The sequence below is a fragment of the Pleurodeles waltl genome, chromosome 5 (genome assembly GCF_031143425.1).
Source record: "Pleurodeles waltl isolate 20211129_DDA chromosome 5, aPleWal1.hap1.20221129, whole genome shotgun sequence".
In the NCBI taxonomy this organism is placed as follows: domain Eukaryota; kingdom Metazoa; phylum Chordata; class Amphibia; order Caudata; family Salamandridae; genus Pleurodeles; species Pleurodeles waltl.
The window spans coordinates 615,552,865-615,575,519 of record NC_090444.1 but is presented as its reverse complement, the minus strand read 5'-3'; the positions used below and the strand labels follow the sequence as shown (position 1 = coordinate 615,575,519).

At 43.0% G+C, this 22,655-nt stretch overlaps 1 protein-coding gene across 7 annotated transcripts in view; it reads right to left on the bottom strand.

Annotated features, from left to right (window-relative positions):
* Positions 1 to 22,655, bottom strand: part of CEP170 (centrosomal protein 170) — a 556,616-nt gene that overhangs the window by 366,605 nt on the left and 167,356 nt on the right. For all 7 annotated transcript variants that reach the window (XM_069234469.1, XM_069234471.1, XM_069234466.1 and 4 more), the window contains exon 4: positions 11,786 to 11,864. In XM_069234469.1, the coding sequence (XP_069090570.1) occupies positions 11,786 to 11,864 (79 nt within the window). The remainder of the gene's footprint in view (positions 1 to 11,785; positions 11,865 to 22,655) is intronic.

The following is a 22,655-nucleotide window of genomic DNA, read 5'->3' as shown; positions in this document are numbered from 1 at the left end:
ACTATGTCTTCGTCGACGATGCCTTCTTGAAGATTTTAGCGGTGATAATCGTCGTCGATGAAAGCAGAAATGATGTTACTATCATCGTAGACACCGCCGTAGTAAACGTCGACGTCATTGTCGTCGTCATTACCGTCGACACAGTCGTCGACGGGGTCGTCGTTGACAGGCGTTTCTTGGGAGCATCAGAGGAAGGTCTTACCGGATCCCTCGCAGGCGACAGAGAGGCACTTCTTGTGGGTGCCTTTTTTCCCCCACAGGCGTTGTAGGCTCTGAGCGAACCTTTTTGAAGAGTTTTGCCCGGGTCTCTGATCCAGAGGTAGCAGGCTCTTGGCACCCCTGCTTCTCCATAGATGTATACCTTGACTTTTTAACCACTTTCTTTGGTGGCTCCTCAGGTAGTCTTCCTTTCTCCCCAGGTCTCTTGAGGGAGCGAGATGATGTTTCACTCTCATCTGAAGCTGGGTTTTCCATGGCCTTCTGTCTCTGCAGCCACAACAGAAGCCTTCCCTCATGGTCCTTGGGGGTTTTCTGACTAAAGGTGCGACAAATTTTACAGTCTCTCACCTTGTGGTCAGGATGCAGGCAGTAGACACACTTTTTGTGGGGGTCATCAACATGAAGTCTCTTCTTCCCACAACTGCCACATTCCCTAAACAGACCCTTCTTAGTCTGCTGAGACATACTGAGATTGTAAAAGTGAAATTTTCAGAGAGAAAAAATCCTGTCAGAAAGGTAAACTGAGCAGAGCTCAGGGAGACTCCCTTCACACGACGTGCGGTAGAAAATCTGAGGGAAAGAGCCTCTGTTAGGAGTGTTCTAGAGGGTGTGGAAACCTGATTGGCTGCGGCTCAACTCTGGGTCTTTTTTTGTAAAAGGACATGGATAGGCTATAAAAGAACCTAGGTGGGCCATTGGGGCCTAGTGTGTAAAGTTTACTGCTATGTGCATTTAAGGTTACCGTGAGGCTCTGACCTCGACGACAGGGATGATTCAAGCATGTGAATCTATGAGAGATCCAATACAGGAGAAATATCAGTTTACCTGTGAAAGCCGAATGTGGGAGCTAAATATGTAGAGGTCCATAAATCCTAATCAATCAACATATAGTTAGACTATATTTTTCATTTCTGTCGCAATACAAACAAATGTATAACAGAGATTAAATGAAAACACACTATTTCAAACAACAGGCTAAATGGACCAGGTTTTGAAAAACGTGTTGTCAAATGTTCCATATGGTAAAAACATGAAAATTTTGGCCAGTCATCACCACCATACACACAACTTTCATCCCTGTTTCCTGAAAATAGAAGTATATATATATATATATATATATATATATATATATATATATATATATATATATAAATATAATAATGTTAGCACATCCCAACCTACTTGCATTCTGCTTTTTAGTTTCCCTGTCCACCAGTTCCACCATCACATGTACCATGTTTAAAATCCTTCCTACCTGCTTTCGCCTCCTGATCCTGCTCTCCTATACACATTAACAAATTCTTCATGTGCCTCTCAGACTCCTTTCCCTCTGAGATTAGCAAACAATACTCATTGTTACTTCCCTCAATGGCATCCATCAGCATACTTAAGCTTTAAGACAAATGCAGACACCTTCTCAATTCTAAACTAGAGTCTTTTATCCTAAGTAAGTGAAAATGTACATGCAATCAACATTGCCAGCCACCTGCAATCAGGATTCCAAAGAAAATACCCTGCATGACAACATTCACATACATCTTACTTCACAGCCACAGCTCACTGCAACCACCTGCCTAGCCTGATACACAAGCATTGCCTAAGGCTATTTTCCAAGTACCCTCCTAATGCACTATTTCTGAGATCTCTTCATTCTACGTTTTTAATACAATATTTTTATCAATGGCATTCACCTTACTACTATCACTTGAATTATTCCCAGTGCCCAAGAATAACTAACTCCTTCACTGCTTTCTGGTAGTGATTTGTCACTAATTGTACAATGCTTAGTCTTGGAAAGAAAGATTATCAATTTCCTTATCATTTACTCACCTTCCATCTCAAATGCTCTTTTCCCCTGATTCAGTTTCTCCTCTAAATCTATGGGTTCAGTATGTTAACAAAATATAATCGCATCCCACCAATCACCTGGTTATGCCGGCTGAAACCTCTGCAAAGTCAGAACTAATCAGGCCCCACCACACCTTCCGCAGTGGCAATGCCTTAATAGCACAATACCTCTGCAAACTGGACCAAACCAGAACCCTCCTCATTTATTATCCTCAAATACTTAAACACCTGAAGCAAAACTTTAACCTTGCCAATCCTACCCTCTTCAACCTCTGAAATTTCACTTGTTCTTACCGGTTGTTATACAAAGTCCTTATCCAAATATACATACAAAAATGAGTGAGATGTTTTCACTTAGATTAGAAAAGTATGTTTTTTTATATTAAGCACCCAAAGTTAATTTTAAACATTTGCATACTTTACTTGTCACTGGTTATGTGATCAAGACTCAAGAAGGGTTGAAACAAGTCAGTTTTCTTTGCCACAAATACATTCTTGAAATAACAACTGTTTGGAGTGGCTCGTATGTTTTCTTCTTCTTGAAATAGAGATGGAAACTTGGAGTAATATGCTATATGGAAAATGTCACTTACCCAGTGTACATCTGTTTGTGGCATTAGTCGCTGCAGATTCACATGCTGTGCACATCCCGCCATCTGGTGTTGGGCTCGGAGTGTTACAAGTTGTTTTTCTTCTAAGAAGTCTTTTCGAGTCACGAGACCGAGGGACTCCTCCCATTTCGACTCCATTGCGCATGGGCGTCGACTCCATCTTAGATTGTTTTCCCCGCAGAGGGTGAGGTAGGAGTTGTGTATGCTAGTAATAGTGCCCATGCAATGGAGTGAATACGTATGTATATAATGAATTTTAAAGTAATATATTTACAAATGTACAAATGTTCAAGATCTACTTCTAAACGGCTACAGGCTCCCGGGGAGGCGGGTGGGCGCATGTGAATCTGCAGCGACTAATGCCACGAACAGATGTACACTGGGTAAGTGACATTTTCCGTTCGATGGCATGTGTAGCTGCAGATACACATGCTTTGCATAGACTAGTAAGCAGTTATCTCCCCAAAAGCGGTGGTTCAGCCTGTAGGAGTTGAAGTAGTTTGAAATAATGTTCTTAGTACAGCTTGACCTACTGTTGCCTGTTGTGCAGTTAACACATCTACACAGTAGTGCTTGGTAAATGTATGAGGCGTAGACCATGTTGCTGCTTTACATATTTCGTTCATTGGAATATTTCCTAGAAAGGCCATGGTAGCACCTTTCTTTCTGGTTGAGTGTGCCTTTGGTGTAATAGGCAGCTCTCTTTTAGCTTTAAGATAGCAGGTTTGAATGCACTTAACTATCCATCTAGCAATGCCTTGTTTTGAAATTGGATTCCCTGTATGAGGTTTTTGAAAGGCAATAAATAGTTGTTTTGTCTTTCGAATTAGTTTACATTAGTGCTCTTTTGATGTCTAATGTATGTAGTGCTCTTTCAGCTACAGAATCTGGCTGTGGGAAGAACACTGGTAATTCTACCGTTTGATTCAAGTGGAACGGTGAGATTACTTTTGGTAAAAATTTAGGATTTGTCCGTAGAACTACTTTATTTTTGTGTATTTGAATAAATGGTTCTTGAATGGTAAATGCTTGAATTTCACTCACTCTTCTTAGAGATGTGATGGCAATTAAAAATGCAGCTTTCCACGTTAAGTATTGCATTTCACAAGAGCGCATGGGCTTAAAAGGTGGACCCATGAGTCGTGTTAAGACAATGTTGAGGTTCCATGAAGGAACTGGTGGTGTTCTTGGTGGTATAATTCTCTTTAGGCCTTCCATAAATGCTTTTATGACTGGTATCCTAAATAATGAAGTTGAGTGCGTAATTTGCAGGTAAGCTGAAATTGCAGTAAGATGTATTTTTATGGAAGAGAAAGCTAGTTTTGACTTTTGAAAATGTAGTAAGAATCCTACTATGTCTTTTGCAGATGCGTGTAAGGGTTGAATTTGATTATTATGGCAGTAATAAACAAATCTTTTCCACTTATTTGCATAGCAGTGTCTAGTGGTAGGCTTCCTAGCTTGTCTTATGACCTCCATACATTCCTGTGTGAGGTTTAAGTGTCCGAATTCTAGGATTTCAGGAGCCAAATTGCTAGATTCAGCGATGCTGGATTTGGATGTCTGATCTGTTGTTTGTGTTGTATTAACAGATCTGGTCTGTTTGGTAGTTTGACATGAGGTACTACTGAAAGGTCTAGTAGTGTTGTGTACCAAGGTTGTCTTGCCCATGTTGGTGCTATTAGTATGAGTTTGAGTTTGTTTTGACTCAACTTGTTTACTAGATATGGAAGGAATGGGAGAGGGGGAAAAGCGTACGCAAATATCCCTGACCAGTTCATCCATAGCGCATTGCCCTGAGACTGATGTTCTGGGTACCTGGATGCGAAGTTTTGCCATTTTGAGTTTTCCTTTGTTGCAAATAGATCTATTTGTGGTGTTCCCCAAATTCGGAAGTAAGTGTTCAGTATTTGGGGGTGAATTTCCCATTCGTGGATCTGTTGGTGATCCCGAGAGAGATTGTCTGCTAACTGATTCTGAATCCCTGGAATAAATTGTGCTATTAGGCGAATGTGGTTGTGAATCGCCCAATGCCATATTTTTTGTGTCAGGAGACACAACTGTGTCGAGTGTGTCCCTCCCTGTTTGTTTAGGTAATACATTGTTGTCATGTTGTCTGTTTTGACAAGAATGTATTTGTGGGTTATTATGGGTTGAAATGCTTTCAGCGCTAGAAATACCGCTAACAGTTCTAAGTGATTTATATGAAACTGTCTTTGCTGTTATGTCCCATTGTCCTTGGATGCTGTGCTGATTGAGGTGTGCTCCCCACCCTGTCATGGATGCATCTGTCGTTATCACGTATTGTGGCACTGGGTCTTGAAAAGGCCACCCTTGGTTTAAATTTATACTGTTCCACCATTGAAGCGAGATGTATGTTTGGCGGTCTATCAACACCAGATCTAGAAGTTGACCCTGTGCTTGTGACCATTGTGATGCTAGGCACTGTTGTAAGGGCCGCATGTGCAACCTTGCATTTGGGACAATGGCTATGCATAAAGACATCATGCCTAGCAGTTTCATTACCATTTTGACCTGTATCTTTTGTTTTGGATACATGGCTTGTATTACATTGTGAAATGTTTGGACTCTTTGTGGACTTGGAGTGGCAATTCCTTTTACTGTGTTGATTGTTGCCCCTAGGTATTGCTGTGTTTGACACGGCAGAAGGTGTGACTTTGGGTAGTTGATTGAGAAACCTAGTTTGTGTAGGGTTTCTATGACATATTTTGTGTGTTGTGAACACTGTATTTGCGTGTTGGTTTTGATTAACCAATCGTCTAGGTACGGGAACACATGTATTTGCTGCCTTCTGATATGTGCAGCTACTACTGCCAGACATTTTGTAAAAACTCTTGGCGCAGTTGTTATTCCGAATGGCAACACTTTGAATTGGTAATGTATCCCTTGGAATACAAACCTTAGATACTTTCTGTGTGAAGGAAGTATTGGTATATGGAAATATGCATCCTTTAGATCCAGTGTTGTCATGTAGTCTTGTTGTTTGAGCAGTGGGATTACTTCTTGTAATGTAACCATGTGAAAGTGGTCTGATTTGATGTATGTATTTAATGTTCTGAGATCTAGTATAGGTCTTAGACTTTTGTCTTTTTTGGGTATTAGAAAGTACAATGAGTAAACTCCTGTGTTTAATTCTTGTTTTGGTACTAATTCTATTGCTTCTTTTTTGAGCAACGCTTGAACTTCTAGTCCTAGAAGATCTATGTGTTTTTTTGACATACTGTGTGTTTTCGGTGGGACTGTTGGAGGGAATGTGAGAAATTCTATGCAATAACCATGCTGGATAATTGCTAGTACCCAAGTATCTGTTGTTATCTCCTCCCAATGTTTGTAAAATTGGCTTAGTCTTCCCCCCACAGGTGTTATGTGATGGGGATGTGTGACTTGTAAGTCACTGCTTATTTTGAGGAGTTTTGGGGCTTTGGAACTTTCCTCTATTTTTCTGGAATTGTCCCCCTCTATATTGCCCCCGAAAATCTCCCCGCTGATACTGGCTTTGATAAGTGGGCCTTGTTTGTGATGTTGTGATTTCTGTAGGTTGCCCTCGAAACCCTCCCCTAAAAGGTGTTTTACGAAATGTGTCTCTGCTCTGCGGGGAGTAGAGTGCGCCCATGGCTTTTGCTGTATCAGTGTCTTTTTTGAGTTTATCAATAGCAGTGTCGACTTCCGGCCCAAACAACTGCTGTTCATTAAATGGCATATTTAGCACGGCTTGTTGAATTTCCGGCTTGAACCCTGACATGCGCAGCCATGCGTGTCTTCTTATTGTTATTGCAGTATTTACTGTCCTTGCAGCCGTATCTGCTGCATCCATTGAAGACCGTATATGATTATTAGAGATACTTTGTCCTTCTTCCACCACTTGTTGTGCTCTTTTTTGGAACTCCTTGGGTAAGTGTTCTATGAAATGTTGCATCTCATCCCAGTGAGCTCTATCGTATCTTGCCAAAAGTGCTTGTGAATTGGCAATGCGCCACTGGTTTGCTGCTTGTGCTGCAACCCTTTTGGCCGCAGCATCAAATTTGCGACTCTCCTTGTCTGGAGGTGGTGCGTCCCCCGAGGTATGAGAGTTCAATCTCTTACGAGCTGCCCGACAACTACTGAGTCTGGTGTTAACTGCGTTGTGATATAAACTGGATCTGTTAGCGGTGGCTTGTATTTTTTCTCCACCCTTGGAGTTATGGCTCGGCCTTTAACAGGATCCTGAAAGATTTGTTTTGAATGTTTTAGCATTCCTGGGAGCATAGGTAGGCTTTGGTATTGGCTATGAGTGGAGGATAGCGTGTTAAACAAAAAGTCATCCTCAATTGGTTCGGAATGCAAGGTGACGTTATGGAAAGCAGCTGCCTTTGCGACCACCTGTGTGTAAGATGTACTGTCCTCAGGTGGGGACGGCCTGGCAGGGTACGAGTCTGGGCTGTTGTCCGATACTGGAGCATCGTAAAGGTCCCATGCATCAGGATCATCTTGACTCATTGTAGTATGAGTCGGGGAGTGCATCAGTGGAGGAGTTGCTACCGGTGATGTGTGCACTGATGGTGGTGGAGACGGTGGTGGAGTTATTTTCCTTGCTACCCTTGCTTGTGGCTGCTTGTCCTTTTCTTGAAAGGCAAGTTTTCTTTTTATTTTAATTGGGGGAAGAGTGGTTATCTTCCCTGTGTGTTCTTGAATGTGGAGCCTTCTTTGAGCATGGTCTGGCTCTACTGCTTCAAGTTCCTCTCCAAATCGATGTTTTTGCATTTGGGAGGACAATCCTTGTTCCTCTGTATAGGAACTTGTTTTTGGCTCCGAGGCTGGATGTTTCGGAACCGAAACTTTTTCGGATGTCTTTTTAGGCTCCGAAGAAACCTTTTTAATTTTCGGCGTGGTGGTGTCTCGGTGCCGAACTTATTCGGTGCCGCTGTCACTGTGCCGAAATTTCTCTGAGCCGATGTCTCGGGTTCGAGATTGCTGTGTGGCGGTATCTCGACCGGAGTCGGATGACTTCGCCACAAGCGTGCCCTTTTTCGGTGCCTTGGATCGGTCACCTATTTTTTGGGTTAAGCCATGGCCTGTTGGCGGTGGCGTTCCCTGGGCTTTTGTTGACTTCTCGTGAGTCTTATGTTTTGACGTCTTACTCACGGTTTTCTGCATTTCTTCGGCCTCGAGCTCTTCCGAGTCCGACTCGTGGATAGAGAAAGCTTCCTCTTCCTCCTCGAAACGCTCTTGTCCTGTCGGCGTCGACGCCATCTGCAGTCTTCTGGCTCTTCGGTCTCTTAATGTCTTCCTCGACCGAAACACTCGACAGGCTTCACAAGTATCTTCCTTGTGCTCTGGAGACAAGCACAAGTTACAGACCAGATGCTGATCCGTATACGGATACTTGTTATGGCATTTTGGACAGAAGCGGAATGGGGTCCGTTCCATCAGCCTTGAAGTGACATGTGGCCGGGCCGACCAGGCCCCGACGGGGGATCGAAAAAACCCCGAAGGGCCACCGGAGCTCTTCAAAATTCGGTGTTGATCTGTTGTAACTAACCCGATACCGAACGCAAACAATACCAACGTTTTTTCCGAGATTCTAACTAACTTTCCGACCCGAAACACAGAGCGTAAAGGAACACGTCCGAACCCGAAGGTGGAAAAAAAACAATCTAAGATGGCGTCGATGCCCATGCGCAATGGAGTCGAAATGGGAGGAGTCCCTCAGTCTCGTGACTCGAAAAGACTTCTTCGAAGAAAAACAACTTGTAACACTCCGAGCCCAACACCAGATGGCGGGATGTGCACAGCATGTGTATCTGCAGCTACACATGCCATCGAACATATATATATATATATATATATATGTTACTGCAAATATTACAGTGATAATATCAATGATGTTATCAAAGATGTCATGAGTGTTGCAGTAAGTGCGGTAATTAACAATGCATGGCGAGGGCACGAGTTTTAGTTACCTTACAGCATGAGTTATATTTACCTGAAATAACTCAGAATATAACTGCTCAATTCCTATGGTTATGTATGCTTAAAATATGAGCCTAACTATAATGTATAGCGGTCTTCCAGAATTTATTTCATCCCCAGGGAGGTGGCGGTCCTGGGACGGCATGGATTGGGGCGGTCCCCAGGGCAAGGGAGGGCCCTGCAGGACCGTCCCCAATAATAATTTGCAGTGCCCCAGGGAGGTGGTGGTTCATGTGGTGGCAGTGTTCTTCACTTCCCCCCTAATTTTAACAACTTTTGCCCCAGGGAGGTGGCAGTCTCTGGGGCACAAGAGGTGCCACATGAGACCCCCACATAAAGAATATACAGTGCTCCTGGGGTGTGACGGTCCCAGAGCTTTTTAGCTTTTTTTTTTTTAATTTATTTATTTTAAATATGATGACATTTGCAGATTTGCTGCAATTTTCACTGCGATTTAAAAAAAGAATATATTTAAGCCTTGGGGGTGGAGCCTGGGGGCCCCTGCACCACGACTAGAGGGTTAGGATAACAATATCCTGCCCCCTTTTCTTTCTTACTTTTTCTGTTTTTTTTTTTTCTTTCAAGACTCGGCTGAACCTGCGATCAGCCCCAAGCAAAACCACACCCACATATAAAAGTAATCCCTCTTGTCTTCAAACCAATGCACATACTTCAACTGACGCATTTCAACTGTAGCTTTTAGGCAGCAATAAAAAAGTCAAGTAAGCCTTGGGATTATCTTTCTGCTACAAAAGGATCTGACCTTTGTTTAGTGGCAGTTTTGATACCATAAAGTAGCACAGGTTTATATGCCTACTGCAAAGATCAAATCTGTATTTTTTGTAAATAGCTGGGTAGATTAGTAAAGCCAGCCATTACCTGTGCTATAATACAAATGAAATGTATGTGTGAGGGGGGCTATGGAGAGATGAAGGGCATTTTTGCTGGGTGGTAGTGAGGGATTCGGAGGAGAAGGTAATGTGAGTGGGAGCACCAATAATGATTGTTGGACTGGGCGCTAGAGGCACTAAAAACTGTGACGATTGGTATGTGACAAGGTGAAGTAATAGTGTGTCTTTTTTTGAGTGTCTTGACAGAACTTGCTGATTGAGGGAAGAAGCGACAGCAAGGTGACCTCTACTGTTGTACGTATAACACACACACACCAGCAATTTTGTGACTGTCTACGTAGGCTAGTGTTTTAGAGCCACACTTTGCCAGAAGCAGAGATGGCATCTCATTGGATGATGTTGCTCAAGCCCTCACTCAGGTTATAGAGGACAGCTCTGATGTAGGATCAGAGACTGAGAAAGCAGATACTAAGACAGCGTCTGAGCAATAGGACCATGGAGCAGACTCTGGGACTGATTTTTCAGTTGGAGGAGTCCCATTAGATAACTCCTCTTCCAGTGATTATGAGGGAGGTGATGAGGACGGTCCAGCTGGCCCTTCGCAGGCAATAGCGGGTTAGCCCAACCCATAGAGCAGGTGCATGCGGCGGCAAGCACAGAGAGAATGCTCTCTTGGGAGCTCTACAATGTAGTTCAGCCCCAGAATCCACAGCCCAAATCGTAGTCAGCTCATCTTGAGGCCAAAATCCACAGCTATGCACTTTGCAAAAAACACGTTCGTTTTCATTGGGAAAATGTGATGTGTCCATGTTGTGTTTACTGTCACAGGCATTAGGCCTACCCTCGCAAGTGGGGTACCATTTTTATCAGGAGACTTGGGGGAACACAAACGCAGAACATGTGTTATTGTCCCTTGTCTTTCTCTACATTTTTTTCTTCTTAATGTAAGATAGTGTGTAAAAAAGACGTCTGTTTGAGAAATGCCATGTAATTCACATGCTAGTATGGACACCCCGGAATTCAGAGACCACAGCTTCTCAACACCTTATCTTGTGCCCATTTTGGAAATACAAAGGTTATCTTGACACCTATTTTTCAATCTTTATATTTCGCCAAATGAATTGCTGTACACTAGGAGCAGCTCCTTTATTGGCATTTGGTACCTAGGGTTCTTGATGAACCTACAAGCCCTATATATCCCGTCACCAGAAGAGTCCAGCAGACGTAACGGTATATTACTTTTGAAAATACGACATCGCAGGAAAAAGTTACATAGTAAAACGTGAAAAAATTACAAATATTTTTTTATTCAAGCTGTTTTTTCTGTAGGAAAACCTTGTAGGATCTACACAAATGACCCCTTGCTGAATTCAGAATTTTGTCTACTTTTCGGAAATGTTTAGCTGTCCGGGATCCAGCATTGGTTTCACACCCATTTCTGTCACTAACTGGAAGAAGGCTAAAAGCTAAAAGCACAAAAAAATAGTAAAAATGGGGTATGTCCCAGTAAAATGTCAAAATTGTGTTAAAAAATTTGTTTTTCTGATTCAGGTCTGCCTGTTCCTGAAAGCTGGGAAGATAATGATTTTAGCACAGCAAACCCTTTGTTGATGCCATTTTCAATAATAAAAAAAAAACACGCTTTCTTCTGCAGCCCTTTTTTCAAATTCTTCTGAATTTTTTTTTATTTATTTCATGTATTTTGGCTAATATCTTGTTCTTCTCCAGGGGAACCCAGAAACACTGGGTACCTTTAGAATCCATAGGATGTTGGAATAAGAGGACGCAAATTTGGCGTGGGTAGCTTATAAAAACAAAGTGTTACGAAGGCGCAAACTGACCCAAATATAAAAAAAAGTGCTTTGCACAGGCGGACCGGGGGGGGGGGGGGGGGGTGCGGTGATCTTGAAGTGTTCCCTCAAAACTAGACACACTTCACCATGGGAGTTGAACATAGTTCTTTCAAAGTTGACGGTCTCGCCTTCTGAGTTAATGCACAATTATTTTAGTGTTTATGACTATTAATGAAGATCCTACAATGCACAATCCAATTTCCAATTTTCTTTGTTAGGAAACATACATTTAAACACAGCTCAATCATATTTACATTTACACAGGAATTTGCACCACAATACTTTATACAATCTGAAGCTGTTTGAGCTGTGAAAAAGTAAATCTGACTAAACAAAAAGACTGAAAAAACTAGAATCAAAGCCAACAATCATCATAAACTAGTAGGACACTGCATAAGATTTCAAGAGAAAATATATTTTGAGAAAAGGATATCGTATCCAAATCGTAGCTTGTCATCAAGTTTCAGAGTGATGTAGGTCTGCTCCGGGATCCTCACATCATTCACAAATGTCTGAAAAAACAATTATCAAGATGAGGCTAAACTGAAGTGTTGCAAATTTGTAATCCTAATTTTCCATCACAAGAATTTTCTTTGCATTTTACAGAGTAGAACCGCTCTGACTATGTGGGAGACTGCAAAAAAACACATTAAAAAGATAAATCATTGATTTTCTGAAATTATCTCTTAAGGATCACCCACACGGGAGGCAACTTTTTCTATCTTTGGTACTAAGCTCATTGTAATTACATTCAAGTTACTGTAAGGTATATTTGAGACAAAAACATTCACAAACCCCACAAAATAAATAAGCAAGAAGAGAACAGTGATATGTTGGAATTCTGACATTGCTTCATTAGGTATTCTACAAGTTCACTGTCTCAAAGTGTCTTTTAAGAACTTCATTTTTGATGGTCTCACTGAACAAGGATAAAATAGACTAATCTCCACTTATACACCTCGGTTGATTATAAATAAAAAGGAAAACACCCAGACTCAGTGTTGACTTTCTGCTAGTTTCAAATGGTAGGAAAGAACAGCAAGCTTGTCCTTCAGAAGGAGGCAAATAAAAACAACAGGGAGAGTGTAAACAGAATCACAGTCAATACAGTAATGTTTGAATAAAGTATGGCCTGATGTACAGTTAGCCCTCTGAAAATGTCAGTGACTGGTTAATTTCCCACTCATTAGTGGCTTACCTTCCATTTTGAGGAATGGGCCTTGGGTCTATCCCAAAAACATGTGGATAATAATTGAAAATTGTATCAGTCAAGCTACAGATTGCTTGGGGAATGCTAAAGCAGTGCGGATAGATCCAGAAGATGATTATCATTTCAGTTATATCTAATTTTAGGAAGATGTTTGTTGTTTATGGTATGACACAACATTTCTGCTGAAGTTATCAGAGTCTGGAAGAATAAGGACAATTAATGTTTTGGTTAATGGGACAGTCTGGTATGGATTTAAGAAGGAAGGGGGAGCAAGTTCCTAAGAATGAATCTCACTTAAACTCCTGGACGATGTGATAAGAACTAGAAAATTGACTTTCTAAAACAAGCCTTTTAGTTCCGACTAGTGCAGGCGTTTGAAAGCGAGCCCCTTCAATCTGGATTGAACAGTAAATCCAAACGTGTGGCACATGCAATCAATTTGGCAAGGCTAAGAGGTTTCCTAATAGGATTAACAATTCAATCACTAATGGCATACAACCTCCTGAGATTTGGGTAAAAAAAAAAAAAAGTTTAACATGCTTTTTTCATAGCATGTTCTAAAATCATCAAAGACACTGAATTCAGTAATACTAAGCTGCAGTTTAAGATCACAACTTTGATTGATATGGAAAACTAATCTGACCAGAAGCCTCACATAAAAGTATAAGGACATAAAGAGATGATCTAATACTAACAAATGCATTGTCTGACAGAATTAGGTTAGTGTTTTGACCTGTGTTGCTTCAGCACTATGACCATCATGTGGAAGTGAGTTTGAAGGAAAATTAGCGGGAAATGGAACTCACCAGTCAAAGAAATGAATACTGAGTTAGGCTCTAGAAAACTAGATTCGATGACTCTGAACATGCAATTTGTTTGCAGGGGAAACCATGTTAATATCTGCTATACTTCAAATGTAGGAAACATCCTTGAGTGAAATTATGTTCAAAATCCAGCTGTGTTCTTCCAAAAGATGTCTTCTTAGTTTGCCTGTGTTTGTGCTCTGAAAGGTTCACACGTGCTGAGTTGGAATATGCCATTGCTGAAAGTAATAATGAGTCATCGCCTCAGGTTTACTAATTTACAAATTATTTTGAGTGAATGCGAACATCCATAGGTAGAAGTCAGTGGCACGTCTTCTGCGCATTCCCTCCAGATAGCACGTCACTTAAGTGAGCACCTTTGCTAGATGAAATAATTCCATTGACTAGACGAGTAAGGAATGCCTCAAAAGGCACCCTCGTACATACTTTTTTGCACTATCTAGAAAAGCTTGAAGAAACACAACGAAAAGAGTCAGAGTAATTCTAATCTTCGGTTCTCTGGTCCCCTTGATTTTCTGGCCATTCTTGCAGAGGCCTCATGAAAGGTGAGATAATTTGTTCCTTGAAAATTGAAAGTGCAGTGGTCCTCAAAAGAGTTATGTTGGCCACTAGATGTAATGTTTATGACATTTGAGGAGTACAGAAAACTATTTCTTTCAACGTTATGCTTTTGTGACTAATGTTCAATGTTGCTCGTAAGTACTGAATCAGTTTGATCGGACTGCCTGTAAATTTGTAACATGAAGTGCTTTTCACCACTGTTTTGCTACCTACTGACATAAGGAAGCTTTTACCAGTCTGCCTTCTGAGTATGACAAATCGCCCATACTTTCATAGGAAAGCAAAACAGGTCGAATAGAAGCTTGGTACTGTTAATGCTGTCCAAACATTTGAAGCCAGAAATTTTCTGTATTTAACTATTGGTCTGTGAAAACAGACCATTAGACCTGAAACACTTATCTTGTAAACTTAAGTCAAACACACAATCTATCTTTAGAGTGATGGTAATTCAAACAGTCTGAAGCCACCTTTTGTCCTGATTGTTTGTAATCACTGCTTCCAGGATGCAAGCAACAGCCCTCCACTTCGAAAATGTCCCAACCACCTTTATGTAACAATATTGGCAGCAAATGCACCAGTTGGACAAGGAGTCACAGACTCCTGACCCTTGTGGAATACTGACCAATCACATCAGATTTAAAAGATCAGAGCTTATATCTATACCTGTTTGATGAGCTTCAAAACATAAATTAAAGGCAATGCAACAACAGGACCAAGACTAAAACCAGAACGAGGACTGAGCATTACTACCTTTGAAGCTATATCTGTTGGTGACTAGTGGTGTATATTGTGAAAAAAGAGCAAAGGAAATGCTTCAATGCTTCAGTGTTTCAACTGAGTACATTTCCTAGGTGCAAAATCCTCTGCTATCTGTGAACCTAGTCTGAAAGGCAAGCACCATAAATTAAGGCTCAGTTTAGCCCTGATTTCTTTCCAACACAGGAGTGAAAGTCTGGAACCTGACATAGTGGCATATCTGGTAAATCTGGCATAGGGGTAGAGAAGGCAGCTGAAATGCAATTCTCCCTAATAAAATGTGAAGTTGATGAATCTGAAGCTTCAGTGTTTCAAATGAGTATATTTCCTAGGTGCAAAATCTTTACTTTCCCTGCTATGTGTGAACCTAATCTGAAAGAAAAGCACAGCAAACTAAGGCCTAGCTTAGCCTTGATTTCTTTCCAACACCAGAGTGAAAGTCTGGAATTTCCCACTGGGGCATATCTAGCATAGTGGCAGAAAAAGCAGCAAAAAGTTGAAGTTGATGGACAATACTTTTAAACATCATGTTATGAAAAAAATAATAAAAGAAAGTCAATTTCTTAAGTGAAAGTGAGCAATAAAACTAAAATAGACGTCCTTTCAAATATCCTTGCTCGAGGCGAAAAAAAACTGGGCAACCTAAATACTTGCTCAGTGTACAGTCAAGAATTCTAAGGAGGGACTGCCTAAATTCCTCTGTGTGTTTTTGTTTTGGTTAGGTATTGTCCCCTGCTTTGATGTTCCCTTATAAATGTACCCTGTATCTTCAAGGGGAAAGCACTTCAGAGAAAGTGTAACCTGGCTGTGCCATTACGTCTCTTAAACATGAATTGAAGGGGTGGTTATTTTCCTATATAACATGAAGAGGCACTTTCATTTAACGTGATACACTGTAACACATACAAGTGCACAGATGAATATAATGTCTCATGTATGCAATATTTTAGCATTGTTTTAAAAGAATGTTTATGTTATAGTATTTTAGAAATATTATTCTTAATAATCATTCTACATTTCGACACAAGAGAAGTATAAAATTCATATAACCTGAAAGTATATTTGTGCTTAATTGATTTGGCCAAAGTGAAGGCCTATGTATTTCTCTTGTGTTCTAACCTTCGATATGAAGCTTGCTTTTTGAATGTTTTTCTAAAAGCTGAAGGTGTCAGGATCTGAGACTGAGTTAAAGGTTAATAGGGAGCTCATTGTTTGGGAAGATAAGAAAAGCCAGGATGAATGCTTATTGAGGACAAGGAGTATCCTGGGCTGGCAGGTTTAACTCTTGTGAATTTCCCAAGAGCAAGGTCTGACCAAGGTCGACGATGAAACGTCAGTAAGGTCAAACGTTAATTGGCAACTTGTGATTACGTTAATTGGCAACTTGTGATTATGTTTTTGAACTTGGAAAGGTATTTGCCTATGAGATCACCCTTGGAAGAATCAAGATTTAAGTGTTGCTTAGTCAGCAGTAAGATTCAGATTAACTCTGCCTGTACCTAAGAGCGGACCTTACTTAGATACCTCTCTTGGACTTTAATTTCTAGTTGGCTTCATGCTGCCATACCTCTCCTGATGGAAAATTAGCATAGTTAGGATTTTAGATCAAATGGTTAGGCAGGAAAGCCTGGGATCAAATTTAATCCATCAATTGTTTTTTTTCTTATTTTCTGCATTATCACTATTGAATTAGTGGTCTTTTACACATTAGTTACATTTCATAGAGTGCAACATTTTGATTCTCCTTTGGTTATTCTGTACATTTATACTATGATTTTGAGACTTGTATATGTAAGTTTAACTGAGTCTGAAATAGAGCCCTTTAAACTATAGGTTAGTCACCAGAACTGAATGTGTGGCCATTGAGTTACACTGTAATTAATTTGATAATTTAATGCATTGCCTCCTCACCCTTTGGAACAGAGAAGAAAGATCCTTCGAAGCCCAGGATTTAGAAATAGGGCCAAGTGCTGGGTCATACTTTTAAGTGCATTATTTTAATTATACTTGGTTTTATTTTCCTTAGGAGGCTATTTTTAAAAGTGAAGCAAGAAATTAGTAACTTACCTGTAACTTCAGTTCTCCAAAATTTGTATCTTCTTGAACCATTCCCTGTCGTCTAGTTGGGAATCTCCGGTGTATTAAAATAGCAGGTTGGAGTATTAAAATGGTCATAGATCTGAAATCTATTATTTATATAGCACACCCACCTCATTTGAAATAATTTGAACGTCAGCCATTAAAGTGGAAGCTTAAGCTCACCTAATTCTAGAGGCCACCAGAGCTCAGATTTTAACCACAAGGGTGAAACGAGTATTTAATGAATGAGCCTCTTATCAGGGAGGATAGCATGTGAATACATAAAAGATACCAACGTAAGAAATCTGAAGTTACAGGTAAGTAACTAATCTCTTCTCCAACACTGGATCTTTTATATATTTGCATGCCTGAATCAGAAAAGCAAGTAGTACATATTACAATACATAATAAGAACAGTAAGCAGGCTCACCTTTATCAGAACAGGTTTCTCAGGACTGCCTGTCCCACTGCTGTGTAAGCTTCTGAGTTTACGACAAGACAGTAATGCCTCAAGAGAGTTGGCCTGCTTTTCCAGGTGGCTGCACAGCAGATGTCTTTCAAGGCCACACCAAAATAGAGGCCCTCAATTGATGCCAAATTCCTAGTGGAATGACCCTCGCTCTTCTGTTGAGTGGACACTTGGCCCTGGCATGTCAGAAGGTAATGCAGTTGAGAGACAACAAGCTATACCCTGTTTCAGGAGAGGATGCCCTCTTTGTAGTTGTCCAAAACACATTAACAACTGGAGCGATGTACATATGTCCTTTGCCTTCTCTATGTAAACTTGAGGCATCTACACAAGTCAATAGAATGCAATGATCTCCCTGCTGTCATAGCTGGGTTGGGGAAGAAATGTCAGAGAATTACAGGTTCATGTAAGTGAAAGTCAGTTGGTACCTTTGGTATGAATCTAGGTTTGGTTCCCACAATTACTTTATCTTTTGTTAATCAGCGGAAAGAACGAGTTACTTACCTTCGGTAACGACTTTTCTGGTGGATACATTAGCTACCTGTGGATTCCTCACCTCATGAATACTCCCATGGCGCCAGCATTCTACGGAAATCTTCTTACTAGTCTCTGCACGTCGACGAGGACGTCACTGTCTCGCACGCGACGCCGTCTGACGTCATACAGGCAATAAGAGGTCCTCGACGACGTGCGGACGTCAGTACCAATCATTTTTTACGTGCATGAGAACAACCAGGCAATGCAATGAAAGAACAAAGCAACATCCATTATAATGTAAAAATACACCACATTGTATGAATAACTGTAAATCTTTTTATGTACATATATATATATATATATATATAAAACTCTCTCTTTTAAAATATATACACACACCAAGTATATACATAAAGATATATAGACATATACCTACATATATATAAATATATTATATATATACATCTATTGCACCCTCAAAGACCAAGAGGAGCACACTCAAGGATTACTTGGCAAGACCATAAAGGCAACGGGGAGGCGGGTGGGACCGTGAGGAATCCACAGGTAGCTAATGTATCCACCAGAAAAGTCGTTACCGAAGGTAAGTAACTCGTTCTTCTGATGGATACAACTACCTGTGGATTCCTCACCTCATGAATAGAGTCCCAAAGCAGTACCACGCCCGGCGGTGGGTGCCTAAATGGTCAAACCAAGAAATCCTGCAGCACTGACCGTGCAAAATGGCCGTCCCTTCTAACCTCAGAATCTAAACAGTAATGTTTTGCAAAAGTGTGAAGGGACGACCAAGTTGCGGCCTTGCAGATGTCGACCACAGGAACACCTCTGGCTAAGGCCGAAGTGGCCGACTTAGCTCTGGTGGAATGAGCTCTAATGCCCTCAGGAGGATCCTTCTTTGCCAAAGAGTAACATATTTTAATGCAAAGAACAACCCACCTGGATAGTGTTCTCTTGTGGACTGCCTTTCCTCTCCTCTTGCCCACGTATCCAATAAACAGCTGATCCTCCAGCCTGAAATCCTTTGTTCTATCGATAAAGAAGCTCAACGCTCTCTTTGGGTCCAGACGGTGCAGTCTTTCTTCCTCTTTGGAAGGATGAGGCGGAGGATAGAACGTGGACAAAGTAATTGCCTGAGCCAAATGGAAGGGTGAAACAACCTTCGGGAGGAAAGCAGCCTTGGTCCTCAACACCACCTTATCCCCATAAAAAGTTGTATAAGGGGGTTTTACTGATAAGGCCTGCAACTCACTCACTCTCCTTGCTGATGTTATAGCTATCAGGAAGACTGTTTTTAAAACCAAATACCTCAAGGGGCAAGAATGCATAGGTTCAAAAGGGGACCCCATAAGGAAAGTCAGGACTAAGGACAAATCCCATTGCGGCATAACGAATGGCTTTGGAGGATATTGATTTAGAAGACCTTTCAAGAATCTGATAACAATAGGGGATTTAAATAAAGATGGTTGGTCTGGAAGACATATGAAGGCTGACAAGGCCGATAAATAACCTTTAATGGTAGCCACTGCACAGCCTTTCTGCGCCAGAGATAGAGCAAAAGACAAAACGTCCGATAGATGAGCATGTAAAGGATCAATCTGCCTCTCTCCACACCACGCAACAAATTTAGACCACCTATTAGCGTAGATAGATTTAGTGGAGTGTCGCCTGGCCGCTAATATAACATCCACTACCTCAGGCGGGAGAGAGAAGGAACTCAGGTTGCCCCGTTCAATCTCCAGGCATGTAGGTGCAGACTCTGGAGGTTGGGGTGTAGAACCTGCCCCTGCGACTGTGAGAGGAGGTCTGCCCTGAAAGGGAGACGGAGCGGCGGGCACGTTGAGAGTTGGAGAAGGTCGGAGTACCACACCCTCCTTGGCCAATCCGGAGCTATTAAGATTACTAGAGCCCGGTCTTGGCGAATCTTCCTCAATACTCGAGGAATCAAGGGTATGGGAGGAAACGCGTAAAGCAACTGGCCGCACCAGGTCATTTGAAACGCGTCCCCCAACGCTTCCTGCATCGGATACTGAAGGCTGCAGAACAACGGACAATGCGCGTTCTCTCGAGTGGCGAACAGATCTACCCGAGGAAACCCCCACTTGTGGAAGATTAAACGGACTTGATCTGGATGGAGACGCCACTCGTGGTCTGCCGAGAAGTGGCGACTGAGACTGTCCGCACGCACGTTCAAGACTCCGGCCAGATGGTTTGCTATCAAGCAAATCCGATGGTCCTTTGCCCAGGACCATAGTCGAAGAGCTTCTCTGCAGAGAAGGTACGACCCCACTCCTCCCTGCTTGTTTATGTACCACATCGTGGTAGTATTGTCCGTTAGGACCTGTACCGACTGACCACGAAGGGAAGGGAGGAAGGCCTTGAGAGCCAGACGTACAGCCCGTAACTCTAACAGATTGATGTGAAAAATCTGTTCCTCTGGAGACCAAAGACCTTTGATCTCCAGATCCCCCAGATGAGCTCCCCACCCTAGAGTGGAAGCATCCGTTATGACTGTGGCCACTGGTGGCGACTGCTGGAACGGCTTTCCTTGTGAAAGATTGTTGCTTGCAATCCACCACTTCAAATCCACAGCAGCATCTCTGGAGATCTTGACAGTACCCTCTAGATCCCCTCTGTGTTGAGACCACTGCCTTCGGAGGCACCACTGAAGAGCCCTCATGCGCCAGCGAGCATGCATGACCAACAGAATGCAGGAGGCAAAAAGACCGAGCAGACGAAGGACCTTGAGGACTGGAACTACCGCTCCATTTCGAAACATTGGAACCAAATCCTGAATATCTTGAATCCGCTGAGGCGGAGGAAAGGCCCGACCCAATGTTGTATCCAGTACTGCCCCTATGAACAGGAGGCGCTGAGAGGGCTCCAGGTGAGATTTGGGCTCGTTCACCGAAAAGCCCAGGTCGAACAACAACTGGGTTGTTGACTGCAGATGACGCAACACAAGCTCCGGGGACTTGGCTTTGATCAACCAATCGTCCAAGTAAGGGAATACTGCTATCCCCTTCCTTCTGAGCTCTGCCGCAACCACCGACATCACCTTCGTGAAGACTCGAGGTGCTGAAGTAAGACCAAACGGAAGGACCGCAAACTGGTAGTGTTGCGATCCCACCACAAACCGGAGATACTTCCTGTGTGACTTGAGTATCGGGATATGAAAGTAAGCATCCTGCAAGTCGACAGACACCATCCAGTCTTCCATGTTCAACGCCAAAAGCACCTGTGCTAGGGTCAGCATCTTGAACTTTTCCTGCTTGAGGAACCAATTCAAGATCCTCAGGTCCAGAATTGGTCTCAAACGACCATCCTTCTTGGGAATCAGGAAATACCTTGAGTAAACTCCTTGACCCCTTTCCTGCTCCGGGACCAACTCCACCGCGCCCTTTAAAAGGAGGACTTCTACCTCCTGTTCTAGCAACAGGAGGTGTTCTTGTGAACAATACGAAGGGCGGGGCGGGATGAGGGGCGGAAACTCCCGAAAGGGAAGGGTGTAGCCTTTTCCCACAACACTGAGAACCCAAGTGTCCGACGTAACAGTCTCCCATTTGGTGAGAAAATGCTGTAATCTTCCCCCTACAGGAGAGGAGTGAGTGGGAAATGGTGGAAGCCTAAGGCTGCTTCCCCTGCTGCACCCCGCCAGAGGATGAGGAAGAGGCAGAGTGCTGCTGAGAGGCTCCCCTGGTGCGGACCCTACCCCTCCCCCTAAAAGATCTATAGGGGTGGGAAGAGGCAGGTTGCTGATATCTTCCCCGAAAGGAAGAGGAGGAAGAGCCACGCCCAAATCCACGAAACCTCCTGAAGAATCTAGAAGAGGCCGTGGAAGAAGGAGCTTGGAGTCCCAACGACTTAGCCGTGGCCCTGCTCTCCTTAAAACGTTCCAAGGCCGAATCAGCCTTAGCCCCAAACAGTTTGTCCCCATCAAACGGGAGATCCAACAATGTGGACTGTACATCTGCCGAAAAGCCCGAGTTACGGAGCCAGGCCTGTCTCCTTTCCACCACAGTTGTGCCCATTGCTCTGGCTACCGAGTCGGTGGTATCCAGTCCCGTCTGGATAATTTGGGTCGCAGCAGCCTGGGCATCAGAGACAAGATCCAAAAGACCCTGGGGAAGCTCTGTAAACGAAGAGGAGATGTCATCCATCAGAGCATGAATATACCTCCCCAGGATACAGGTCGCATTAGTGGCCTTTAACGCCAGACTGCAGGACGAAAAAATCTTCTTCGACTGCGCCTCTAGCTTTTTTGAGTCTCTGTCCCCAGGCACCGTCGGGAAAGAACCAGGCGCTGACTTGGACGAACAGGAGGCCTGCACTACCAAGCTCTCCGGCGTAGGGTGCCTAGATAGGAAACCAGGATCAGTTGGAGCCGTCCGATACCTCCTGGCCACGGCTCTGTGAACTGCTGGGGAAGATGCCGGCCTCTTCCACACCTCTAAAACCGGATCCAGCAGAGCGTCATTAAAAGGTAACAGAGGCTCCGCCGCGGCTGAGGCCGGATGCAACACCTCCGTCAAAAGGTTTTGTTTTGCCTCCACCACCGGCAAAGGCAGGTCCAAAAAACTAGCTGCCTTCCGTACCACTGTATGAAAGGAAGCAGCTTCCTCAGTATATTCCCCCGGGGACGAAAGGTCCCACTCAGGGGAAGTGTCCAGCCCACTGGCCGACTCCAGTCCACGCAGCCCATCACCCGAGTCCTCTAGCTCTCCTTCCTCTAGGGCTCGTTGGTACTCCTGCTCTTCTAGTACCCGGAGAGCACGTCTCCTCGAATGAAGTCGTTGTTCAATACGCGGAGTCGACAATGCCTCCGCCGAAGTCGAAGATCGGCGCCGATCTTCAGAAGCCACCGACGCCGCGTCCGGCGCCACATGTAACTTCGGCGCCGACGAAAGAGCAG